This window comes from Sminthopsis crassicaudata, chromosome 1 (genome assembly GCF_048593235.1).
Source record: "Sminthopsis crassicaudata isolate SCR6 chromosome 1, ASM4859323v1, whole genome shotgun sequence".
NCBI lineage: Eukaryota > Metazoa > Chordata > Mammalia > Dasyuromorphia > Dasyuridae > Sminthopsis > Sminthopsis crassicaudata.
Genome location: NC_133617.1, coordinates 404,323,057 through 404,344,221, shown reverse-complemented (window position 1 = coordinate 404,344,221; position 21,165 = coordinate 404,323,057). Strand labels below are relative to the sequence as shown.

Here is a 21,165-nt window from a genome sequence, read left to right as displayed (position 1 = left end):
CATTAATTTTATTTTATTAATGGATTTTCTCCATGGAAATGTATCTCCAGGAGTAAAATGAGGAATTCTGGCTATAGGAAAAAAATTCACTTAACAACAAGTTCAATTGAAACACATTTATTCCATTAAATGATACCCGTAAACAATGATTTAATAATCAGATAGACATATTCCAAAATAAAGTATTTGTAGAGATTTAAGGTACTACAAAGCAATGAGCAATCTCCTGGAAATGAAACTGCTTCAAAAACATTTAACTAACTATGGTACTAAAAACTGCAAACATAGAAGCAGAACATAACCAACATACGTTAGAGGTTCAAGAACATTTTCATCATAGCTGTCTCTTTGGATTGAATATTCATTAAGACATTCTGGATAAATGGTTCTGGTTCTTAAATAAGTATTATTGTACACATGCTCATTACAAAATCACACTGCAGTTTAAAAGTTTTGAAAACTACCATGGCATTTATTAGATGCTAAGAATTGTCATGAGTTTAACAATATGAAATCTTAAAAGGAAGAAGAAAAAACCCTTAGTTAAGGAAAGTGTCAGGATTATTTGCTTTCTAAAAATGTCAGGTTTGCTATGTTATGTTCCAGAGATCTGATCCCAAAAGCTTCTACAGTTTTTTCATCCATATTGTCTTTAGTTGTAACTGTTTGCCATCTGCTTTCCATCCAGGGTTGAAGAGAATTTATACAATCATTTTCTGATTTGCACTGTAAAAGTAATTTTATAAAGTTAAATGAGGCATCTGGGGAGTACAATTAGTTATGCCAAAACACTTCTTTTGAAAACTTAAATTTGTTGTACCAGTGCAATTGATATATTAGGGGAAATTCTGAACACAACCCATTCTGCAAGTTTGCTTCTGTGCAGTTTCAACTTTGAGAAATGGTAAAAACTCAAAAAGTATAACTCACAACAACTCATAAATTGCAGCCCTTCCTGCACTCATTTATTTACACAAACTTTCAGATCTTTTTTTAAGGTAAAGTACATTTTATAATCTGTTGTAATTGCATCACCAGAGTCACACCCTATTCCTGTTCCCTGCATCCTCCATAGCCATAGCTCCAGGTCCTGGAGTGAGGGTACAATGAGGTCATCCTCTTAACCACAAATGGCAACTTTGACAGTCTTGAATCCTATGTGAACTCAATAGGTTACAGAGTAGCCTAAGGTCACAGATGCTTTCACTATTTTAGTACTTATGTATTTAACCTTTTAAAATGTATTCAACAGTTGTTTTTCTAGCCTTTTTTTTTTTTTTTTTTAATGTGTCACTGATGAGGTTTTGGGATATTGTTTGCTTTATCCCATTTTTCTTGAATGTCCTATGGTTTTTTTGTCTCTTTTTTGTATAGTATGGTGATTTTTAGGGAAACATCACTTTACAGCAGAGCTGACTATATATTCTTTCTCCGAGTACGAAGATAAAAGACTGTTAGGGAAGAACTAACTTACCTTATGCATCAATTTATAGCAGACTGGGAGAAGCTGGGTCAATGTAGCCAAGACAAATCTTGTTTTTAAAATACATTTGTCAACCTGTATTACAGAAAGACTGTCAATTTAAACTCCAGATTCATTAGACTCTTTTACATTAAGGAAATCAGGAAACATCTAAAGCCGGTAAAGGAAATGGGATGAAGGTACTTGACTAGATAAATAATTTGAAGATCCTAAGCACTTTGTTACAAAATTCTGCATTCAGAAGAGCCATGGGGCAGCTCCATTGCCTATATGAATGAAATAGTTCTTCAATGAGAGCAAAGCTCTCTCCTCACTGGGCTATTAAGACACTCCTCTTTTAAAATCTCTTCAAGGTCTTGCTCCTAGCTTTGGTTGGGTAAATGACATTATGAAGACAATTTGTAAACCGGCAGTCATTTTTGGTTAAATTAGAGCAATTACTTATTAATCTGAGTCAATCTGCTGTAGCTTTTTGTAATTATGGTTAAAAGAAAAATTATTTTGGCAGCTGAACCTGCCCAAAGAGATAGGAATTAACCTCCCATTTAATAACACACAGAATAAACTTTATTCTAATATAAGCAGAAGAATCAAGCCTTTTATTTTTATAACTGAATAACACTTCCCTTTTACCTTTGTAAATATTTTATTCTGAATAGGGGCCTTAGCTGTCAGTTGGAGTTGCTGGCACAGAGGAATCAGCTTGTTTATTTCCAGTAAAAGTAAAAGCTTGTCATCATCTTTCAGCTGAAATGCAAATTAGGAAATTATAATAATCCCAAAAAATAATGGCTTCAGTTTTTATACCTAATGCTATATTCTTTTAAAAATGAGTTATAAATTATTTTAATCTTCAACAGACATACATTACCTGTTTTGAGAAACCTTGCAGAACTGAAGCAAGTTTTAAGCCCTCTGTTGCAAAAACCTGATAGAAGGAAGAAAAAAGGTTTATTTTAGATCTCAAAAATGTATTTAATAATGTTTTATAGTAAATATGTTATAATATTTTAATTTTAATAGTCACAAGTAAGCTTAAAAGTTGCAAGTAATTGGATTCTAATATCTTTACCATTAAGATAAATAAGCAGCAAAGAAAGGTAAGCTTTATTATAAATTGGACGATTATTTTTCTAATAGTTTATGAACATAGTGTGGATTGTAAATTTCATATTCAAAATCTACAGCAATACAGGTATATATTTCACAAAAACATTATACATTATGTGGTGTAACTAAATCTTACCATAATGTCACAAAGTCCTGGAATAAATAATGTCATTAACTGATCAACACAAAAAAATATGGATAGCAATGATGCTTAATTGATTTCCAGTAACATTGTGTTGCCTGATATTTTCAGACACAAACTTAATGGTAAGGTAAGCCTCTATATTGCCCTATTTATTTATAATCCCCCCCCCCCCCAACATTATTGATCTGTAAGAAGGGCATATAATCTGAGAATATTTGTCACAATGGAGAGGTATGTATTGCCCTTCCACATTCCTGTGGCAAATTATAAAAAGGATGAACAATGTATAGGCATGAAAGCATAAAGTACCTGAATCATATGAAGAGCAGAGTCAGACTCTTTTACAACATACTACAGTATAAAATTCTATATACATTTGTATTTAGACTAATGTGAAATTAATGTGTTGCTCTGGTAGGAACAATATTTGTTTCACTTGGGCTAAATTAGTGTCATTTTTAAAGAACAGGGAAATGGTTCTTAACATAATTGGCTCAGGGAAATGGGTTTCAAGTAGTTGATGAGGTTTCCTGATGACCTGAATCAGCAAAGGCCCAATTTTAAAAGTCTTAACTCTTATCAGAGCCCCTACTGTCAACACATCTTTGAAGACTGCTTCTGTGACAAAGTGTGATTGCACAGGGTACTTGCATCACATCTCAATGCAATTATTTTATTATTAACAAAATTGTTTATTAAATGTCATAAGGTCCTCCATGTTTCATTGCCTTCCAAACCATAGTTTGAACGCTTAATTTACCTGAGTTAGACTTGGCCTACACAGAATAAGAATGAATTTTGACCAATAGTAAATCTGTAGGTTGTAGGAAATCCTAAGTGGTTAGCAAGAACTATTCATACTAGCTGGTACATTGTTTTTTCTTTCTCAATATGTAGAACTTGAAAGTGATCTTTACCGTTGAGTTCTTCAAAAGAAATATTTGAAGGGGGGATCGCTTTCCCCTGCTTCACTGAAGTGACTATCTAAGGGCTCCATGTGGATGTCAGTTCCTGTTACCAACTCAAGGATCAGGACAGGGGAGACTGAGAATGATTTAGTGACCATGGAGAAGAAGAAAAGTTCTACTTTCTGTCAAAGGTAATACATACTTATTCAGAGAAAACAAACTAGCTTGTTAAATTGGATCTCACTTGTTAAATTGGGTAACCCCTAAATGTAGGTCAGAATAATCCCTGCCAGATGGTACAATATGTTGATTATAGCTCTAGATGATGACAAGATAAATTTAAGGATAGTTTGGACACTATAGGACTGTAAAGTAACAAAAAAAAAAAACCCAAAACACAATACCTTAGTACTTTGTGGGCTTTTCACCATTTTTTTTATGTCTGTGTCACTGACACTATTGACTGAGTATCTCAGGTTCTTTCATTTACCTTTTCTCTGAAACCTTCCTTGTTTTGTGATATGATACTCTGGTTTTCTTCTTACTTGTATTTTGTTTACCCTGTTCATTGCTATCAGATTAATTTTCCCAAAGGACTGCTTTGATGTCACTTGTATATTCAGAACCCTTTAGTACTTAGGGATCTTCATAATTTCACTTTCTGGTCTTATTTTTCCTTACTCCCCTGAATGAACTTTATTCTCTAGCTCAGTAGTCCTCAAACTTTTTAAATAGGGGGCCAGTTCACTGTCCCTCAGACTGTTGGAGGGCCAGACTATAGTAAAAACAAAAACTCACACTCTGTCTCCGGTCCTCAGCCCATTTACCATAACCCAGTGGGCTGCATAAATGTCCTTAGCGCCTGCATCTGGCCTGCGGGCCATAATTTGAGGACCCCTGCTCTAGAATAGACTTGTTGCCACCAAGTATACTTTGTGCTTTTCCCATTTCTATACCTTTGTTAATGACTCCTCCTCCTCCTTTAATGTCCTCACTTCTATCTCAACCTATTACAATTACAACCTATTAACAATTCTCTAAGATATAGTTCATAAACCATCTCCATAAATCTTTCCTAATCATCTCAATTGAATGTGATCCTAGCATGTAAACTCTTTGATAATGATGGTTGTGTCTTAGTAACATATATTTGCCAAGAGTTGTTTAATAATAAGTATTTGATGAATAAGTGGCTAAGTTGATATTCTCAGTGGGAAGCAATGTTCAAGTGACTTTTAAATTTGGAGCAATTTAGCCCAATGGTTACTCCATTTGAATAAGGACTATCTTATGAACTATGGTCATTGTGATCTCAGTTGAGAATGGTGAATAATATTGCTAGGAGAGAAAGAATTTCTAAAGAAGAAAGAATATATGAAAACCAATTAACTTTTTCTCCTTTAGGACCCTTGTCCCTGTGTCAAGTTTGCTAGTCCTTTTGATAAGCAGAATCCCTTCTATGAAAAGTGCTTTTTATCATAACTATGATAAAATGAACTAGATGAGGCCTTTTAACTTAAGGTGGCTATCTGGTGCAGAGAGAAGGGAGAAGGCTGTTGGATTAATTTGAAGATCTTTTAACAATTCAACTCTCTCCACCTCTCTGTTGGCTAATTTTTAGTTGTTTAAGACATAGAAGTTTGAAATGGCAATCAAAAAGCTTTATTAAACCTAAAGGCCAGGACAGTCAAATGACAAGAGGACCATTAAGGATTTTAGAAGAGCTTTAATATTAACCTTCCTCTGGTCTAATCTGTCATTGGGTCTTCTCTAATAATTTCTTTCAAAGACTATATTTTTTGCCCATCTCCATTCCTGTTACTGCTTCTTCACCACTTGAAGGTGAGTTCAACAGGCTGACTTTTTGATTCTCTTTTCTGCCCATTCTAATCCATTTTACTTGCTGCTGCCAGGACAGCCTTATTAATTAAGGCAGTATATGCCTGTCCAGATTTATTTTTCACTGCTCCCCAAATGCCCACCCTCAGGCTCATTTCTTTTTTGTTCCAATTCTCCTCTGAGTCTTTACTCATACTATTTATTCCTTTCTTTTTCTTTTCTTTCTTTCTTTCTTTCTTTCTTTTTTTTTTTTTCTGAGGCAATTGGGGTTAAATGACTTTCCCAGAGTCACACAGCTGGGAAGTGTTAAGTGTGTCTGAGTTCAGATTTGAATCTAGGTCCTCCTGACTTCAGGGCTGGTGCTCTATCCACTGCCCCACCTAGTTGCCCCTATTTATTTCTTTAAATATTCAAGATCTACCCATTCCATAAGTTTGTCTGAATTTCTACCTTCCAAAAAGGGACTGTCTCAATTATTCTAATTCACAAACATCTCCAAAGACCAGCACAATACTATTTTGGATTTATTAGCACACTAATGGGAGCACAGAAAATACTTGACTGATTAATATATCAGTATGTTACAATTGGTGTAGTCTTGTAGATAGTTCTGCTGTTGGGATTTTTCATTTTTGTTTTTTTAAAGATCCTACTGACTATAATCTCAGGATCTATCTTTGAGATAGATCAATCAATAAAATGTTTAATGAGGAATGTGGCTATACAAAGAAGAAAGTAAAAGACTTGCTCTTGAAAAAGCTTATGAAAAGCTCCTCGCCTGACAATGACAGATACGAAACAACAACATGGATAGTTCAAAAGGGCAAAAATGACAAATTCATATAATTAGCTGCTCCCATTTAGCTATATCATAGATTGAGGATCAGAAAAGGCCTCAGAAATCATCTAGTTCAACTGTCATTTCATAGATGAGACTACAGCCCAGGGACTTTAAGTGATGAGCCTAGTTACCCAGACAGGTAAGTATTTGGGCTGAGATTTGAATCAAGGATCTTTGCACTGCCCCATAGTGATAGGTCATAGTAACATTTACCACTGTGAAAAATTTGGAATTTTTAGGGAACTTGTGGGTTTAAAAATAGAGAAAGATAAGAAGTTGTGAAAAGCAAAACAACTTTGGAACAAGTGTGCTTAGCTTTGTGTGCTGGATGTTTAAGGATCCTTTCTAAGATGTTTTTTAAATGCATAAGATAAAATACATAGGATTACAAGGGAAACCAATTGTATTGAAATTGTAAATTTTTTGTTCCCATCAAAATTTAAGAACTGCCTGACTTAGAAGAATGGGACCTGGCTGGCATGAGAATATAGCAATGCTGGCTTGCTTCTGTGGCAGCCTCTGTTCTCTCTATTCTCCCTCCCCATAAATATCTGCCCATTGCTGCTTTTTTCCCACTTTATTATGCTGCTTGATTATCTACCAATTAGTATATGTTTAAAAATATTCTCTTGTATGAAAAAATAGACATCTGGAAGATAACTGAAGGCTCCTGCCTTCGAATTTAAGCCAGTATTAATGTTATGAATTAGATACAAAATGATTATCTATATCCTATGTTCTACACCCAAGAATATAGTTTCTATTGAAAAATATATCCTAAATTCCAAAACTGTCTTACAAGTAAGCTCTTGGAACTATTTGTAAATTGGGTGTTTGCCTATAGTTAGGATTCTAAATGACAAGGAGCATAGATAGGCACATGCTTTAGGATATCAGAGAAGGGAAAGATAATTGGGACAGAATGATCATGTAGTTTCATGAAGGAGGTGGAAAGGAGAAGGTATTCTAGATGGGAGAAAGATGTAAATAGACATGTGTAAAATTAGCCATGTCTTTGGGAGATAGTGGGTAGATTGGTCTAACTGAAGCAATTTCAATCAATTTGGTGCATCACTATGGTGGCATTAAATGCCTATTTTGTGCTACATTACACTATGCTAGGAAACAGCTCCAGCTTACAAGAACTTTTTGCATTCTTTTAGGTGATTCATATGCAAATAAATAAAAACAAAATGACTGGGGTAGAAGAACCAATAATTAATAATTATCCTGTAGGAGTTGGCATTTAATAAGAGAGTTCAAAATGGGAAGTTTAGTCAGAAATAAAGTGGGACAGGGTGAGTTAGGGCCACAAATAAATTGGCAGTGGTATAATAAACATTAAAAGACTAAAGGAATTAAACTTGCTATATAGATTAAGCATGAAGTGAACTAGGGTTATAGCAGCAGGGATACAAAGATATGGAAATAAGACATTACAAGAAAGAATGAATAGGATCTGAAAATTAATTTGTTATAGGGAACAAAAGGAGAGAGATGGATCAAAATTGCTTGGAAATTTTAAGATAATATGACAGAAAACAAGAGAAGTCCAAGGAAGGGGACTTTTTTTAAGGAATAGAGGAAAATTAATGCATTTTGGATAGGTTGAATTTGAAATGACAGGAGGACATTTTAAGGTAGAAATGTTAGATTTATAATATTAGAATTTGGCAAAAATAACCACCACCACCACCAAAAAACAACCAGAGCCAACCCTGAGAGAACTGGAGATTTTTGAGGGTTACTAGTTTGGAGGAAATAGTTGAATTTATCTATGTATAAGAGGTAGGGTTGATCAAATTGAAGAGAAGGACATCCCAGAAGGCAACATGGAAGTTTGAAGAGACTAGGAGGTCTTTTTTGAGGCTTGCTACTAAAATCCATATGAATAATGCTATGAAATAAACAGTTCAATAACATGCCCATTTTGAAGAAGTAGAAATTGAGACTCAGTGGATACTTGCTAAAAAATAAAGAGATATGGAAAGTCAGAGCTGCAACCCAAATTCAGGTCTCTCGACTTCAGTGTTTTTCACAAAATTATGCTTGCCTCTAATAAGGTATGTGCCAATGGGCAAGCCACTCTACTTCTATAAAATGAGGACCTCTATCAACTCATAATTTGATGAAAAATAAGGCCAAAATGTGAGAAACTGTTCATTTGGGTCAGATAAGGACAAATTTGCTCTTAAAGATAAGAAAATTAACTTCTTTTCTCTGATTTTTGGTCAGAATGTTGAACAGCATTAGAGAAAGGGGAAGAGCTCAAGCTCTGTTAAGGCAGATAAAACAATAAAGTCAGATGGTAGGGCAATTGAGCAAATACTTTGCCAAATGATAGCAAACAAGAAGAAGTTTTTATAATTCTCCTTAAAAGAAACCCAGATGAAATTCAACTGTAGTTGGATATAGTGGGGGGTTCTCACTCATCTGGTACCTGCTGGAATATTTGAGAGCTTATAATTTGCTTGAAGAATCATTTATACTTGCTACTAAATCAAGTACGTGATAAAACTTGAGTTCTAAATGTTTGAGGCTTATCTAATAAAATCCCAGCTATTAATATCAAAGTGTTAGGAGATGAATTAATGGGCTTAGAAATTTAAAAGGTTTTTTAGTAATAAGTTCTCTTGTCATGAGGTTAGAATAAAAAAAGTAGGCATTAGAAATGGACAGGTTATTATTTGTCACAGATGCAAGAAGCCAACTGGCAAGTGTCCTTTGATTAATTGGCATATTACAGGTAATCATTTAGCATGAAGAATATAGACAGGTTATGCTTTGTAGAATGACAGTGCTTGTACCCCAGTCCAAAACTTCAGAACTAATAGAGAATTTGGTCTAATTCAATTGAAACAATTCTTACATAGACTATTTAAAAAATCAAGTCTAAAAGGGGATTTATTTTCATTCTTCTGATTGTCATTAACTGTTCTACTTCATCCCAACTTAGAATGTCTTTCCCAAAGAAGTTTGGCTGTGAAGCAATGATTATGCGCTTCTTGATTGAAGGGAATTTCCAAGTTGAAAAATAATTCTTATTTTTAAATTAAGGGGTAGTGTTTTGAGTGGAAGGTAGAGTGGTCCACTGGTTCTAAGGAAATCAACATCTTTGACGTGAAATTTTCTAAATTTAGAATCACTGAATAATAGAAATAGAAGAGTGTGGGAAAGCTCAGGTTCAGCTCTGATCCTAGGGAACAGAAAATGGAGAAAAAAAGAATTATAGTATTAATATTTCCCCAATGTGAATAAATGTTGCCCATTAGAATGTGACAGAGACCAAATTGTCTGAAATTCTGGCTAGAGTGGGTACTTGAAGGGAGAATTTTGAGGAGAATTTTTAATCCATCTTTGAAAATCGAGAAACTAAAGATATCTTGTCTTAATTGGCAAAATCCACTAAGTTTTTGTTTTTATTATTCCCAGGAATTTTCATCAAATATGTTGCTAAAAAATGCTTCACAGAAGACTGCTACTATATGCTAATCCTATATTATCCCCTGAAGTGATAAGAGAAACAAGAAGTCATTGGTGAGAACATAGATGTTACATATTCTTAGCATAAAATATTATGTAATAATGTAAACTAGAACATAGCATACCTCTATTTGATAAATTAAATCCTGAGTACTCTTCAACAGCCCTTCCCCCCTGAAATAAACAACATTAATTTTTTTTTAAAAAGAAAAACGGTATGGAGATTGGTCTATTTTATACATTATTAATTCTCTCAATTATTATATATGAATTGAAACCTCTAATTTATTAAAAACTTAATGAATTAAACAATAGAATTTCTTGTGGTTAATTATTCCATTATACTATTAAATCATAAGGTAAGTGTACATTTTACATGGAAAAGTCAATCATAAACTAAAATTATATCTGAGTTTTACATGTTAATGTCCTTTCAAACACTTATTTGCATTTAAAAAAAAAAAAACAACTAACTATAGTATATATAGTACCAAAATAGTGATATCTCCTCTTTGCAGAGATTTCAGCAATTAGGACTTTCATGATAACTGAATTCCCTGTTGAAAACTCCAGATTTAAATTCAGGGCAGTTTTCTCCTTTCCTTAGAACTTAGGAGTATTGGGTACTAAAGAGCTAATTGTCAAGGGCAAGGAAAGGTAGAAAGCCAATCATAAATTAAGACAATCTCAAGAAAGAAAAAAAAAAAGTGAGAAAGATCCAGAAAAAGCAAGAAAGTGAGAAGATAAAGGAACAAGAAATTGTATGGAATCTTTAGTTAACTAAACTACTATTTAAGAATCTCATCCACAGAATAACATAGAGAACAAACTTTTTTTTCTCTCTTAAGAACCTGGCAGCTTAACTGCAAAAGAAATCTGAGTCTTGTAAAGCAAGAAAAGGTAGGAAACCTACCTTAATACTTATTTAGTTGCCCTGTTTCTGAATCCCTGACAAATTAAACAGGTGTAGATAGTATCCAGACAGTTCATCAAAATAGTTAGTCATGAAAATTGCCAAAGAATAGGGCTGAAGCGCTTGCTTCAAGGAAGTTTAGAGAAACAGGTAATTTTGCAATGTGTGTGCTCATTGATTTCAGATTTAGATGGGACCTTATTTTGGTCATCTGGTACTACCACATAATTTTCCATTTGAGGAAACTAAGGCTATGAAAGGTTTTGTATTTCTTTGAATACTAAATAATATGTACAAAGTACAAATTGGGTTTTTTTTTTTCCATGTTGAAGCTGGATAAATGTATCTGTACACTTTAAGTTATCATGGAGTTAATCTTCCTTTAAAGAGTGAAAGAAGAGCTTTGAGGTGGAAAACAAAAGAAAAAAAAAGAATCCTAATTCATATTAGGTTGTGGGAAGATAAAAAGAATATGATACATAAAAGAAAGGAAAGAAAGGCCCTTAATTTAGAGCTAAATATAAGACATAAAAGTCTTCTATTAGAAGAAGTATTCAAATGCTGCTAGGAGGAAAACAATTTTTTGTGTTTCAAAGAATGAGCTGATGAGAAGGGTGAAATAAAAGGAGAATAAAAGTGATAGTGGCTATTAACTTCCTACTAAGGAACACTGATGAAAACAAGAGAGGTTTGTTTGTTTTTCCCCCACAAAATGTGTCTGGGTAAGACCTGAAGGTCTTGAAGGGCATAGGTGTTACTTTTGGCGCCACTGACAGCTGAAGGTACTGGTTCAGAATAGAAAGGCAAACTCTTGGGAAGTAAAATGCAGATTAAAAAGTTAGCATGAGAAAAATAGGATTTCAGTTTTTAAACCATCATTTAAAATATAAGATGAGCTCTTGTCCAAGAATAAAATGAACTTAATAAGAGCTAATAAAAATGTATTTTCCCCAGTCTTGCAAATATGATCAAGGGGGAAAAAAAGCAATTAAAAATGGGGGAGGGAGAAAACTGTCTATATATATTTGCCAAGTTAGATATCATAGAGAATATTGGGTGTAATATAAAAATAACTTCAGAATAGAGGACCAGTAATTCATAGCAGTCATTTTCTAAAAAAGAATAGCAATATAACTCATGACTTCAGATGTCTATATATAAATACATAGACAATGGGTAGCTAAAAGAGCAAATTAGAAATCCTAATCAAAAAAAACAAATTTGGCTCTAAAGATATCACCGAATTTTTGTTGGGATGAGATTCATGGCTAAAAATGACTCTGAGAAGAATACTTTACTCAAAAAGGAAACAGACCAAATTAAAAAGGGTGGGGGAGTCATAGTGTATATTAAGAATAAGAATATATATTCATACACACACACACACACACACACACACACACACACACACACACACAGTGCTGGGGAAGCATTGTAATGGCTAGGTAAATTGAAGAGCAAAAGGAGAACATGAATCTGTAAATTCCTGCTGGTAATCACAGAAGCAAGGCAGATAAAAGTCCCTTTACCAACTGGTACTTCTGATGTCAGGCTCTGATAGTCTATGGGAAGAAATACTTGTGCACCAGTGACAGTATCTAAGCCTTAACAAAAACAAAGAACTGAAACTTGGAAGCTGTGAGATTTTTATAGTCAAACAAGCCTGAGCAAAAACTATGGAGATACAGGAAATTTTCTATCTACAGTTTCAGGATATTATTAGCCTGCTGTATGAGTGTGATCCTCCAGGACTTACCTAACAAAAATTGACACTGTATGTGTATTCCTATTACCTCAAGTTATCATTGTGTGTCTTTCCTTCAGATTAAGCTTTTAGGAAAAATTTTATATTTACTACATCTAATGCCTCATCATTCAATCCAAGTCTTCTGTAAATTATCTTTTTATCCCTTCTGTTTACTGATATAGATCTATTGATTATTTTGTAATTCTCAAATCCAAAGATCATTTCTTAAGACTTCATCCTTTTCTACCATTTAATGCTGGTAATCATTTGCAAAAATTTATTCTTCCTTTTAACATCCTTAATTTCTCTGAATAGCAGTATAATTTTTTTTGTCAGAGATCAAAATCTTAGTCATCTTTGACTCTCCTCTCCTACATTGCACATCTGATCAGTTATTGAGTCTCTCTTCTCACACCTAACTGCACCTCATCACACTAGTACAGATCCTCATTTACCTTTTACTGAGATTATTATAATAGTCTTCCAGCATCTTTCTTTCTTAATCCATCTTGCACACAGCTACCAAAATAATCTTCCTAAGGTACAAATCTGAGTTCTCTCTTCAAAAAACTTCAGCAATTGCTCATATTTCATGTTTATCAATTCATTAGCTTTGTAAAAAGTAAGGCACTCCTCCACCCACATTATTCCATTTAGAAACTATCTGTTCCAATCAATCTGTACAGTTAAGCTATTCCCAAATCTTGTCATAACATATTCATGGGGGTTATATTACTAATACCTGGAATATAATTCCTCTATTTCTTTTGCTTTTCTTCCTACAAAAGTTAGTACCATATCTTCCATGAAACCTTTATCTCCTAGCTAAAAATGATTTGTCCCTTTATAAATTTTCACACAGTATTTTTATATTAACCTTTTTCTTTGCCCCTATCCTTAACATACTCTATCTTCTATCATACTTATTTGAGTATGTGTCAAGGACTTAGAAATAATTTTTAATATCATTAAGGGTCAGCCAATCTGTTTTTTTCAAGTATATATATTTTTTTCTTTTTCCTGAGGCTGGGGTTAAATGACTTGCCCAGGGTCACACAGCTAGGAAGTGTTAAGTGTCAGAGACCAAATTTGAACTCGGGGTCCCTCCTTAATTCAGGCTGGTGCTCTATCCACTGCCCCCACCTAGCTGTCCCCCCCAAATATTTTTAAATACAGGTAGCTTTAGGCAGCAGAGTGGATAAAGCACTGGGCCTGGAGTCAGAAAGACCTGAATTCAAATCCTATATATATATTTTGATAAAATATAGCAAATAATTTTTAACTTATGTTTTGCCTCAGTTTTCTCAAATGTAAAAACGGAAATAACAAATAGCACCTACTTTGCAGGGGTTATTGTAAGGGTAAAGCACTTAGTCCAATACTTGGCACATATGCAAATGTTTATTCCCCATTTCCTTAGCCTCATGCCTAGTCAGTTTCTTCTATATAGAAAATACTTAAGAGATATTTGTAAAACTGTATTGTGAGACTTGCTGTGTTGGATCTCATAGTATCTAGAAATAGATAGAACTAGAAATAAAATAGATATTTACTTTTATTCTCATTTTATTAGGAGGAAGGAAGGATTTCCTAGGTAGAATAGAAAAAAAATAATCTAAGCAGGAAAGTCAGAGAGAAAGTTCTGAGAGAGAGATAGAATCAAATTCAATATCAAAAGGTTGCCAAGAAGAAAATGTAGGGAACTGATTAAAAAGAAGTTCCACACCACTGGACATATAAAACAAATTTGAAATTCCTTTTCTGGAGAGTTATCACAGAAAATAGTCTATATTCTACAGAATACCAAGGAGAATGCTGGGGCAGCATCCAGTAAAAAAGAATCCTGTTCCTATCCCCAAGAGGAAAACATCTTTATGATGGCAAAACAACTTTTCTACAAGAAAAATTTAATAAGTGTCTTCCTGGCATGTAGTATCAAAGGCATAAAAAGAGAGCCTTTTAAGACTCATCAAATTCACTAACTGCTATTCACTTCTGTTGTTTCACATGGGAATGAATGATACCTACAGGGAAAAAAAATAAAACAAACAAAAGAAAAAACCCTCTTTAATATATCTCTAATGCGTTGAAATCCTAGCATGTTGTATATTTTACTTAATCTAGCATTCAAAAAGCCATGTCTCTGAGAGAGGAAAAAAAATGGTTATAAAGACAGTGTTGAACAGAATTTTATTTTACTGCACCAAATGCTGGAATGATGGTCTTCTGAGAAAGAGAGAATAGGCCTAAGAATAATGTGTGTTATATAGCCAAGAGGACTTTATATTAAAATTTGAAGAAGAAAAATTCCAAAGAGAAAATTAAAAAACAATAAAGGCCCACAAATATGACAGAAAGAAACACTTTATAAGATGAAGTTCATGTAAGAGGAAATTGGTTTGGGAAAAATTACTATGACATAGGATGCTTATGCATTGTTACATTTCAAGGATACCAAACAAAATTGAAATTTTAACACAAGAAGGTAACTAAGACTTCACTTGACATTTGGGGGGGGGAAACTCTCTACTACAATATGGAATATATTACTTTGAGCAAATATGTAACTTTGTATTTCAAAATAAATATATCTACTAAGTAAGGGAAACAGCATTCTAAGTTAAATAGGTATATGAATATAAAAATACAAAGTCCTTCACCATATGCTTTTAATCTTTTCAACCTTATTATTTTATACCTCTTCACATATTCTTAAGTCTAGTCAAACTGTTTTTTTTGTTCCTAACACAATGTAGTCCATCTTCCTTCTTTGCTTGTGGACAGGCTGCCCTTGATGCCCTAATTCACTGATTCTTCACTTCTTCCTCATAAAATTTCTAGTTTGTTTCAAAGCTCCTTTGTTTCAAATGCTTTCTCCTCTCTGATCCCTTTCCTATTCTTCTCAGCTACTAGTACTCCTCTCACCTCAAATTATCTAGTATTTATTTATTTTTTATATATTTAAATATATCCTGATCATCTCCCCCAATCAAATGCAAATAAAAGTAGAAGTATTTATTTTTGTATTTCCATCTCTAGGGCCTAATACATAACAGGAATTTATGGACAATCCAACTTGTTCATGAGAACCAATAAATCTGAAGAGCTGAAGCAGAAAGAACTGTGAAAAGATACTGTAGACAATTCATCTGGATGGAGAAAAGTTTTCTTATTATGAAATTATGAAACTAAAACAGGCAAAAAAGTCATGATAGAAGATTTTGCTTGTTCTAAAAGCAGAGCAGTACATTTACTGTGCTGATTTAATTTTTTTGGAAGGCAAAGGAAACTGTTGGGGAAACACTTGCTTCTTAATTTTGACCAAAATGGAAACACTGATTGTGTAGAAATTGAAAAATCATAGAAGTGAATGCCCTTGCCACATTGGAGTTTATGATACAAAGGAAACAAACTTAGGCACAGTCCAACCTACACATTAGAATTAAGAAAGTTGCCTTAAGATGAAAAGACAGATATGACTTCACAGGCAAGGATTCTAAAAGGAAATACCGAAGATGGGACTTAAAATCCTTAAGGACAAAATTCTGTCCACAGAATTGTGAATAAATGTGATTTAAACAAAAAAAAAAAAAAAAAAAAGAAGAAACATCTAAAGAAACCATGGTTGAATATGAAGCTCTCTGATGAAATTATTTTAAAAATATGCATGAGCTGAGAAGACATAACCAAAGACAAATACAAAAAGAATAAGAACCAGTTAGAAAATCTTATTACAAAAGCTAAAGAGAAGTCTTTTTAAAAGTAGTATCCAGAGTAAGAAGAAAACAATGGGCAGGGCAGGGAAGAACCACCGAAGGGATAATGGTATGATTTTAACAATCAATCAACAAGTATTTATTACTAGTATCTGTTGTACACTAAGCACTGGAAATAGAAAGAATGAAATCCCTACAAAGAACACTATAAGGCATTAGTTTTCTCTACTAATTAGAAAGATTTTGAAAGTAGAAAGGAGATAACAAATATGAAGAATGGCTTGAAACCTAACATAGCGGAGAAATGGTAATAGAATACCTTTTTTCTAAAAAATGAATTTGTTTTTAGTTCCATATTAATTACATCTTAGAGTGCTATAAAAACTTACAGATATGTAAGAACCACTGTGCATAATTTTTGAGAAATCATGAAGAGGTACCAGATGACTAAAAATGAGTTCATTTTTTCTATATGTATAAGAAGGAATAGAAAAGTATTTCTTAATCTAGGTCCCAAGGGAAATTTCCGAATGTGCTATTAGTACTTGCAAAAAAAAGTAGGTATGCAGAAAGGAAATGCAAGAGAGATATAGTAATCATTACATTTCAGAAATATAAAACCTCAGAAATTTAAGACCTATAATTACATTCACTAACTTTATTTCACCACAACTGGAAAATGAATTTTGGATAATATTCACTGGAGTAACTGGATAACAATTAGAATATTGGATGACATTCACTTCACCAGCCTTAATATATTCCTACTTAATGATGATTGCATTCATAGAACACTTAAAAGTTTTCTCTTTCACTTAGATAAACTTTAATTATTGGAGCATGATAATGACTTTTGTATAATAAATTTAATCATCAGCAATTAATTATTTTAATATGGAAGTTATTGATTGGACTAATGACATCAAAATGGTATTGTATTTACCTAGTAAATAAGTATATGGAATAGGCCATGCTGGACATGTTCTGCCCATGTCGAACAATTTCATTCTCCTGGTTCTTCCATTTTTCAATTTCACAGTTTACATCTGATGTAAGTAAACGCAGCTTAAGTCCCAGTTTTGCTATTTTTGCTTGTTCCTATAAATTAAATTTTAACTTTTTGGTTATTACTGCCTTTAAAAATTTTTTAAGGAGTATAAAATACAACACAATTCAATAAAAAATGGTCTCACCTCAGTATCAAGTTTGGTTGGCTTAAATGGCTTCAAGTTTGTATTATTCTTCTGTTGTAATAAAAAAAATTAAGGTAATTTAAATTTTAAAAATGGTACATTTGATCACAAGAAATATAATAGTGAATAAAAATATAATTCTCTAAAACAAGGTATTTGCAATAAGATATTAATGTTTGAACTAATACTATGAAATGACTGCTATTATGAAGTTAGTCATACCTATGACATTTTATATACAATTCATGTATTCTTAACTGTTACAAATTTGGAAGTCATTTTATTACATATTTCTCCAAATCCAAGAGTTTATCTTCATTAATAAGTTAAATTTCAATGAGATACCCTTCCTAATCTCATCTTTTAAATTTTTTAAAGGATTACAATTGTATTATGTAACTCTAATTTTCTAATATTGAATTTAAACAGAAATTAAAGTAATATGCACATTTATGAATATTATATTCTAAAAACCCATTTTAAGTGAATTATTTGGAATTTAAAATGTACATTTCTTACAAGTAATGATGAAGATTCTAGCTAGCTTACAAGAGTCTCCTTAACTCAGTGTATCTGAAATACATTTTGGCCTCTCTAAAAATTTTATTTTGAAGCCTTATTGTGGAGAGAAGGTGTTTTTGAAGGTTATATCAGCAGATCATATGCTTTGCCAGGTCCTAATAAATTGAAAAGCTTCAAGTATGGGTCCAGTGATTAGAGGCTCATTTGACTGGAACCAACCTGTCTAGCTTCAAAAAGACACTACTGATTTTTTTTTTTTTTTTTTTTTTTTTTTTTTTGCTACAGCAACTCTTGAAGATAATTTACTAACTATAGGGAGGTTGATACCTATGTTAGTAAAGCAAATTCCTACACCACTGATATTAAATATTTTGGAGAGACTGAAGTTTCTGAAGTATAAAAATTTATAGAAATTATTTACTATATAGCAAAATGTTTCTAGGAGAAAATGAATTAAGAATTCCATCTTTAATTACTAGGAACACACTATCTTCTTCTCAAAGATAACTATCTTTTATGTTAGGGCTTAAACTTTTTCCAATCATGATCCCTTTTCACCTGAGAAATTTTAACATGGATCCAGGTATATAGGTATATAAAATAAGTATGTAAATCAAACATTTGCTGACAATAAATCATAATTTTGCAATCCCCACAGTTATAAGACTCCATATGGTGTCTCATAGTTTTTAAGAAGCTGGGTTCTAGGTAATGGAAACAAGGATTCACTTATTTCCAAACAACTGGTGGTAGCATCTATGATCTGGTGTTCAGGGGATGGAGAAATGTTAGTACAGAACTTCAGAAGCACTTTTTGATCTCAGATTGACTTCATGGTTACATCTTTGAGCAAGTACTCTAGTCTCTCTGACTCTTAGTTTTTATAAAACAAGGGAATTGGACTAATTGATCTTTACAATAACTTCTAGTTTATATATCTATAATTCTATTATAAGAGAAGGTAAAAGATTGTGCATTTTTCAACCATTTGGCTGTGGACAAAAAGAATGTGACTGAGAAAAAATGGTTTGCCCAGTGACAGTTATGTATAGAAAATGTTAAGTGAGTGGCCTAGGATCATATAGCCAATGTGTGTTACAGTGGGAACTTCAAGACTGACTCTCTATACTGAGATATTAAAAGACAACTAATTGCATCAGAGACTGCAGCAAAAGGGCTCAAATAATGCAAAACCATTTTCCAACACTTACCACTGGCTTTGGAAGTGAAAGGTAGGCACGCTTCTCTCCTATAATCAATACATGCATTAGTAAACAAACTTACTTCATAAATGTAATATTTCTCACTGTTATGTTTTTCACTCTGTTAAATATTATTATATAAACTACTAAGGAATGCTTAAATAGTAATGCTATACTGCATCAATCAGGTACATTTAGAAACAAAGTTCTTTAATTTATGAACTTGTTAATTGAAAAGTTGCATTATTTCATATTAAATCATCTTAGCTAATTTCTTAATATGTATCTCTTAGGGAAGAAATAAAATATATCAAATATTTAATCTCAGTCTTTAAACAGCTTACATTTCTTAAATAAAATTTGACCAAAGCTGAAACTAAAACAGATGATTACCCTTAAAAGAAGAAAATGTAGATGGGTCATCAAAGTCCAAATATTTTCAGTCACAATCTTACACTGGCTGTACTAAAAGTTATAAAAGTTTGCCTGACTTCATATCCTCTCAATCATAATAGCTGAACTTAACTACCAGTTGTCAGTTCAGCATTTCCTCAGATTTGAGCACTAATACTTGTCCTAGAAAGAGGGAACATAAAAAAATTATGTATGAGGAGGGTAGATTTATGCCACTAGTTCAGAATTTTAAAGGTAATGTTGATATTCTGATCCACTTCTCTTTATACCTGTTGAACCACTTACCTAAAAACTCACATATTTGTAAAATTAACTCTCTTTCCCCACTACCATCAGACTTTCCTTAATCCTGTGGACTTGCTTAGATTTCTGGTCTTGACCTTATAAAGTCTGGCTTTTCCTACCACTGTCTGAGTTCTTATGCTGACAATATAGTATCATTTTGACCCTGTCAATGAAAAGTACTACTTTAGATAAAATAGTTGCTGAGCTGCTATTAGTATATATAGATAAGCACGTGAGATTTCCTAATTAGTCTTCATCAATATCCTTTTGTCAATTTATTATTTTTCCTTTATTATTTTCTAAAGTATTTTTAGTAACTCTGTTTCTCCTATATATTTCTTCTTGCCATTTCAACTACCACATATATATAGATGATTCCCAAAATGTGTTTCCTACTTACCCCTCAGCTTCATGTAGGAGGCAGTTTGTACAAGATATCTTTGGAAATGTAGGTATTTTAAAAAAAATATTAAGTCATTTTCATCATTTATATGTTTTGTTTTCCTAATAAGGTAAGTTTATCAGAGATTATTTATTTTGTATCCTTCACAGTACATAATACAATGAAAACTTAGTATAAAACTTAGTACACAAGTATTCTAATAAATGATATATTAATATTTTGGACTTAATGGTCCTTTCTTATCACCTAGTCCTTTCTAAGTAATCTGAGTCCTGTCACTGTGTGATGTTCTGTTTCTCTAAGTTGCAATCATTCTCTTGGCAGGTTTTTGGGGGAGCTTCTGGAGGCAGCCTTAGTTTCAGTTCAATTTAATAATCCCAAAATGCAGCCAGGACTTAAAATCCTTTACTGTCTCTTTCCAAATCTTATCTCCAGATCCTTTATTTTCTCCTTCAAGCCTTGTCTCCTTCACTTGGGGCTCGGTTAGCTTTCTTAGAGGCCTCTCTTTGGTTCCCGAGAGCTCTTGCCCAAGTGTCTCCAGCCAGCATAAAAGTCGAAGTTGGAATGAATCAGGCTGCCTCCAAGAGTGTGGGATTGTGGGTTTCCCAGAAGTCAATCCTAGTTGTGAATCTCCCAAAGTCCTCTCCTCCGAAGTCTCCTGAAGTTCTCCTGGGAAGTCCTCTCCTTGACTCAATCCTGGGCTTGTGGGTATTCCCTGGTCTTGTGGGAGCTCCTTAAAAGTATGCTCTTTTAAAGGTATGAATCTCATGGAATTCTTAGTAAATACATTACTGAACTAGAGAACAGTTAAGTACCATGCTAAATTAGATAATTATATCCATTCCAGTGACTTAGCACCTTGTGAGAATCCTAACATCACTAAATTGAAACTATTTTGTCATTGTAAAAATTCTTGCCAGAGCCAATAATCCCTTCTGTCTTTATTCTTTTTGGCTATTAA

General features: G+C 33.0%; 1 protein-coding gene across 1 annotated transcript in view; it reads right to left on the bottom strand.

Moving 5' to 3' along the window:
* Nucleotides 1-101: 101 nt before the first annotated feature.
* Nucleotides 102-21,165, bottom strand: part of CTNNAL1 (catenin alpha like 1) — a 99,361-nt gene continuing 78,297 nt past the window's right edge. The window contains exons 12-19 of the mRNA XM_074280064.1: nt 19,112-19,149; nt 17,379-17,429; nt 17,129-17,283; nt 9,935-9,983; nt 2,355-2,411; nt 2,117-2,230; nt 1,475-1,558; nt 102-726 (exon numbers count right to left, since the gene is read on the bottom strand). Coding sequence (XP_074136165.1) covers nt 562-726; nt 1,475-1,558; nt 2,117-2,230; nt 2,355-2,411; nt 9,935-9,983; nt 17,129-17,283; nt 17,379-17,429; nt 19,112-19,149 — 713 coding nt within the window. The 3' untranslated portion in view covers nt 102-561. The remainder of the gene's footprint in view (nt 727-1,474; nt 1,559-2,116; nt 2,231-2,354; nt 2,412-9,934; nt 9,984-17,128; nt 17,284-17,378; nt 17,430-19,111; nt 19,150-21,165) is intronic.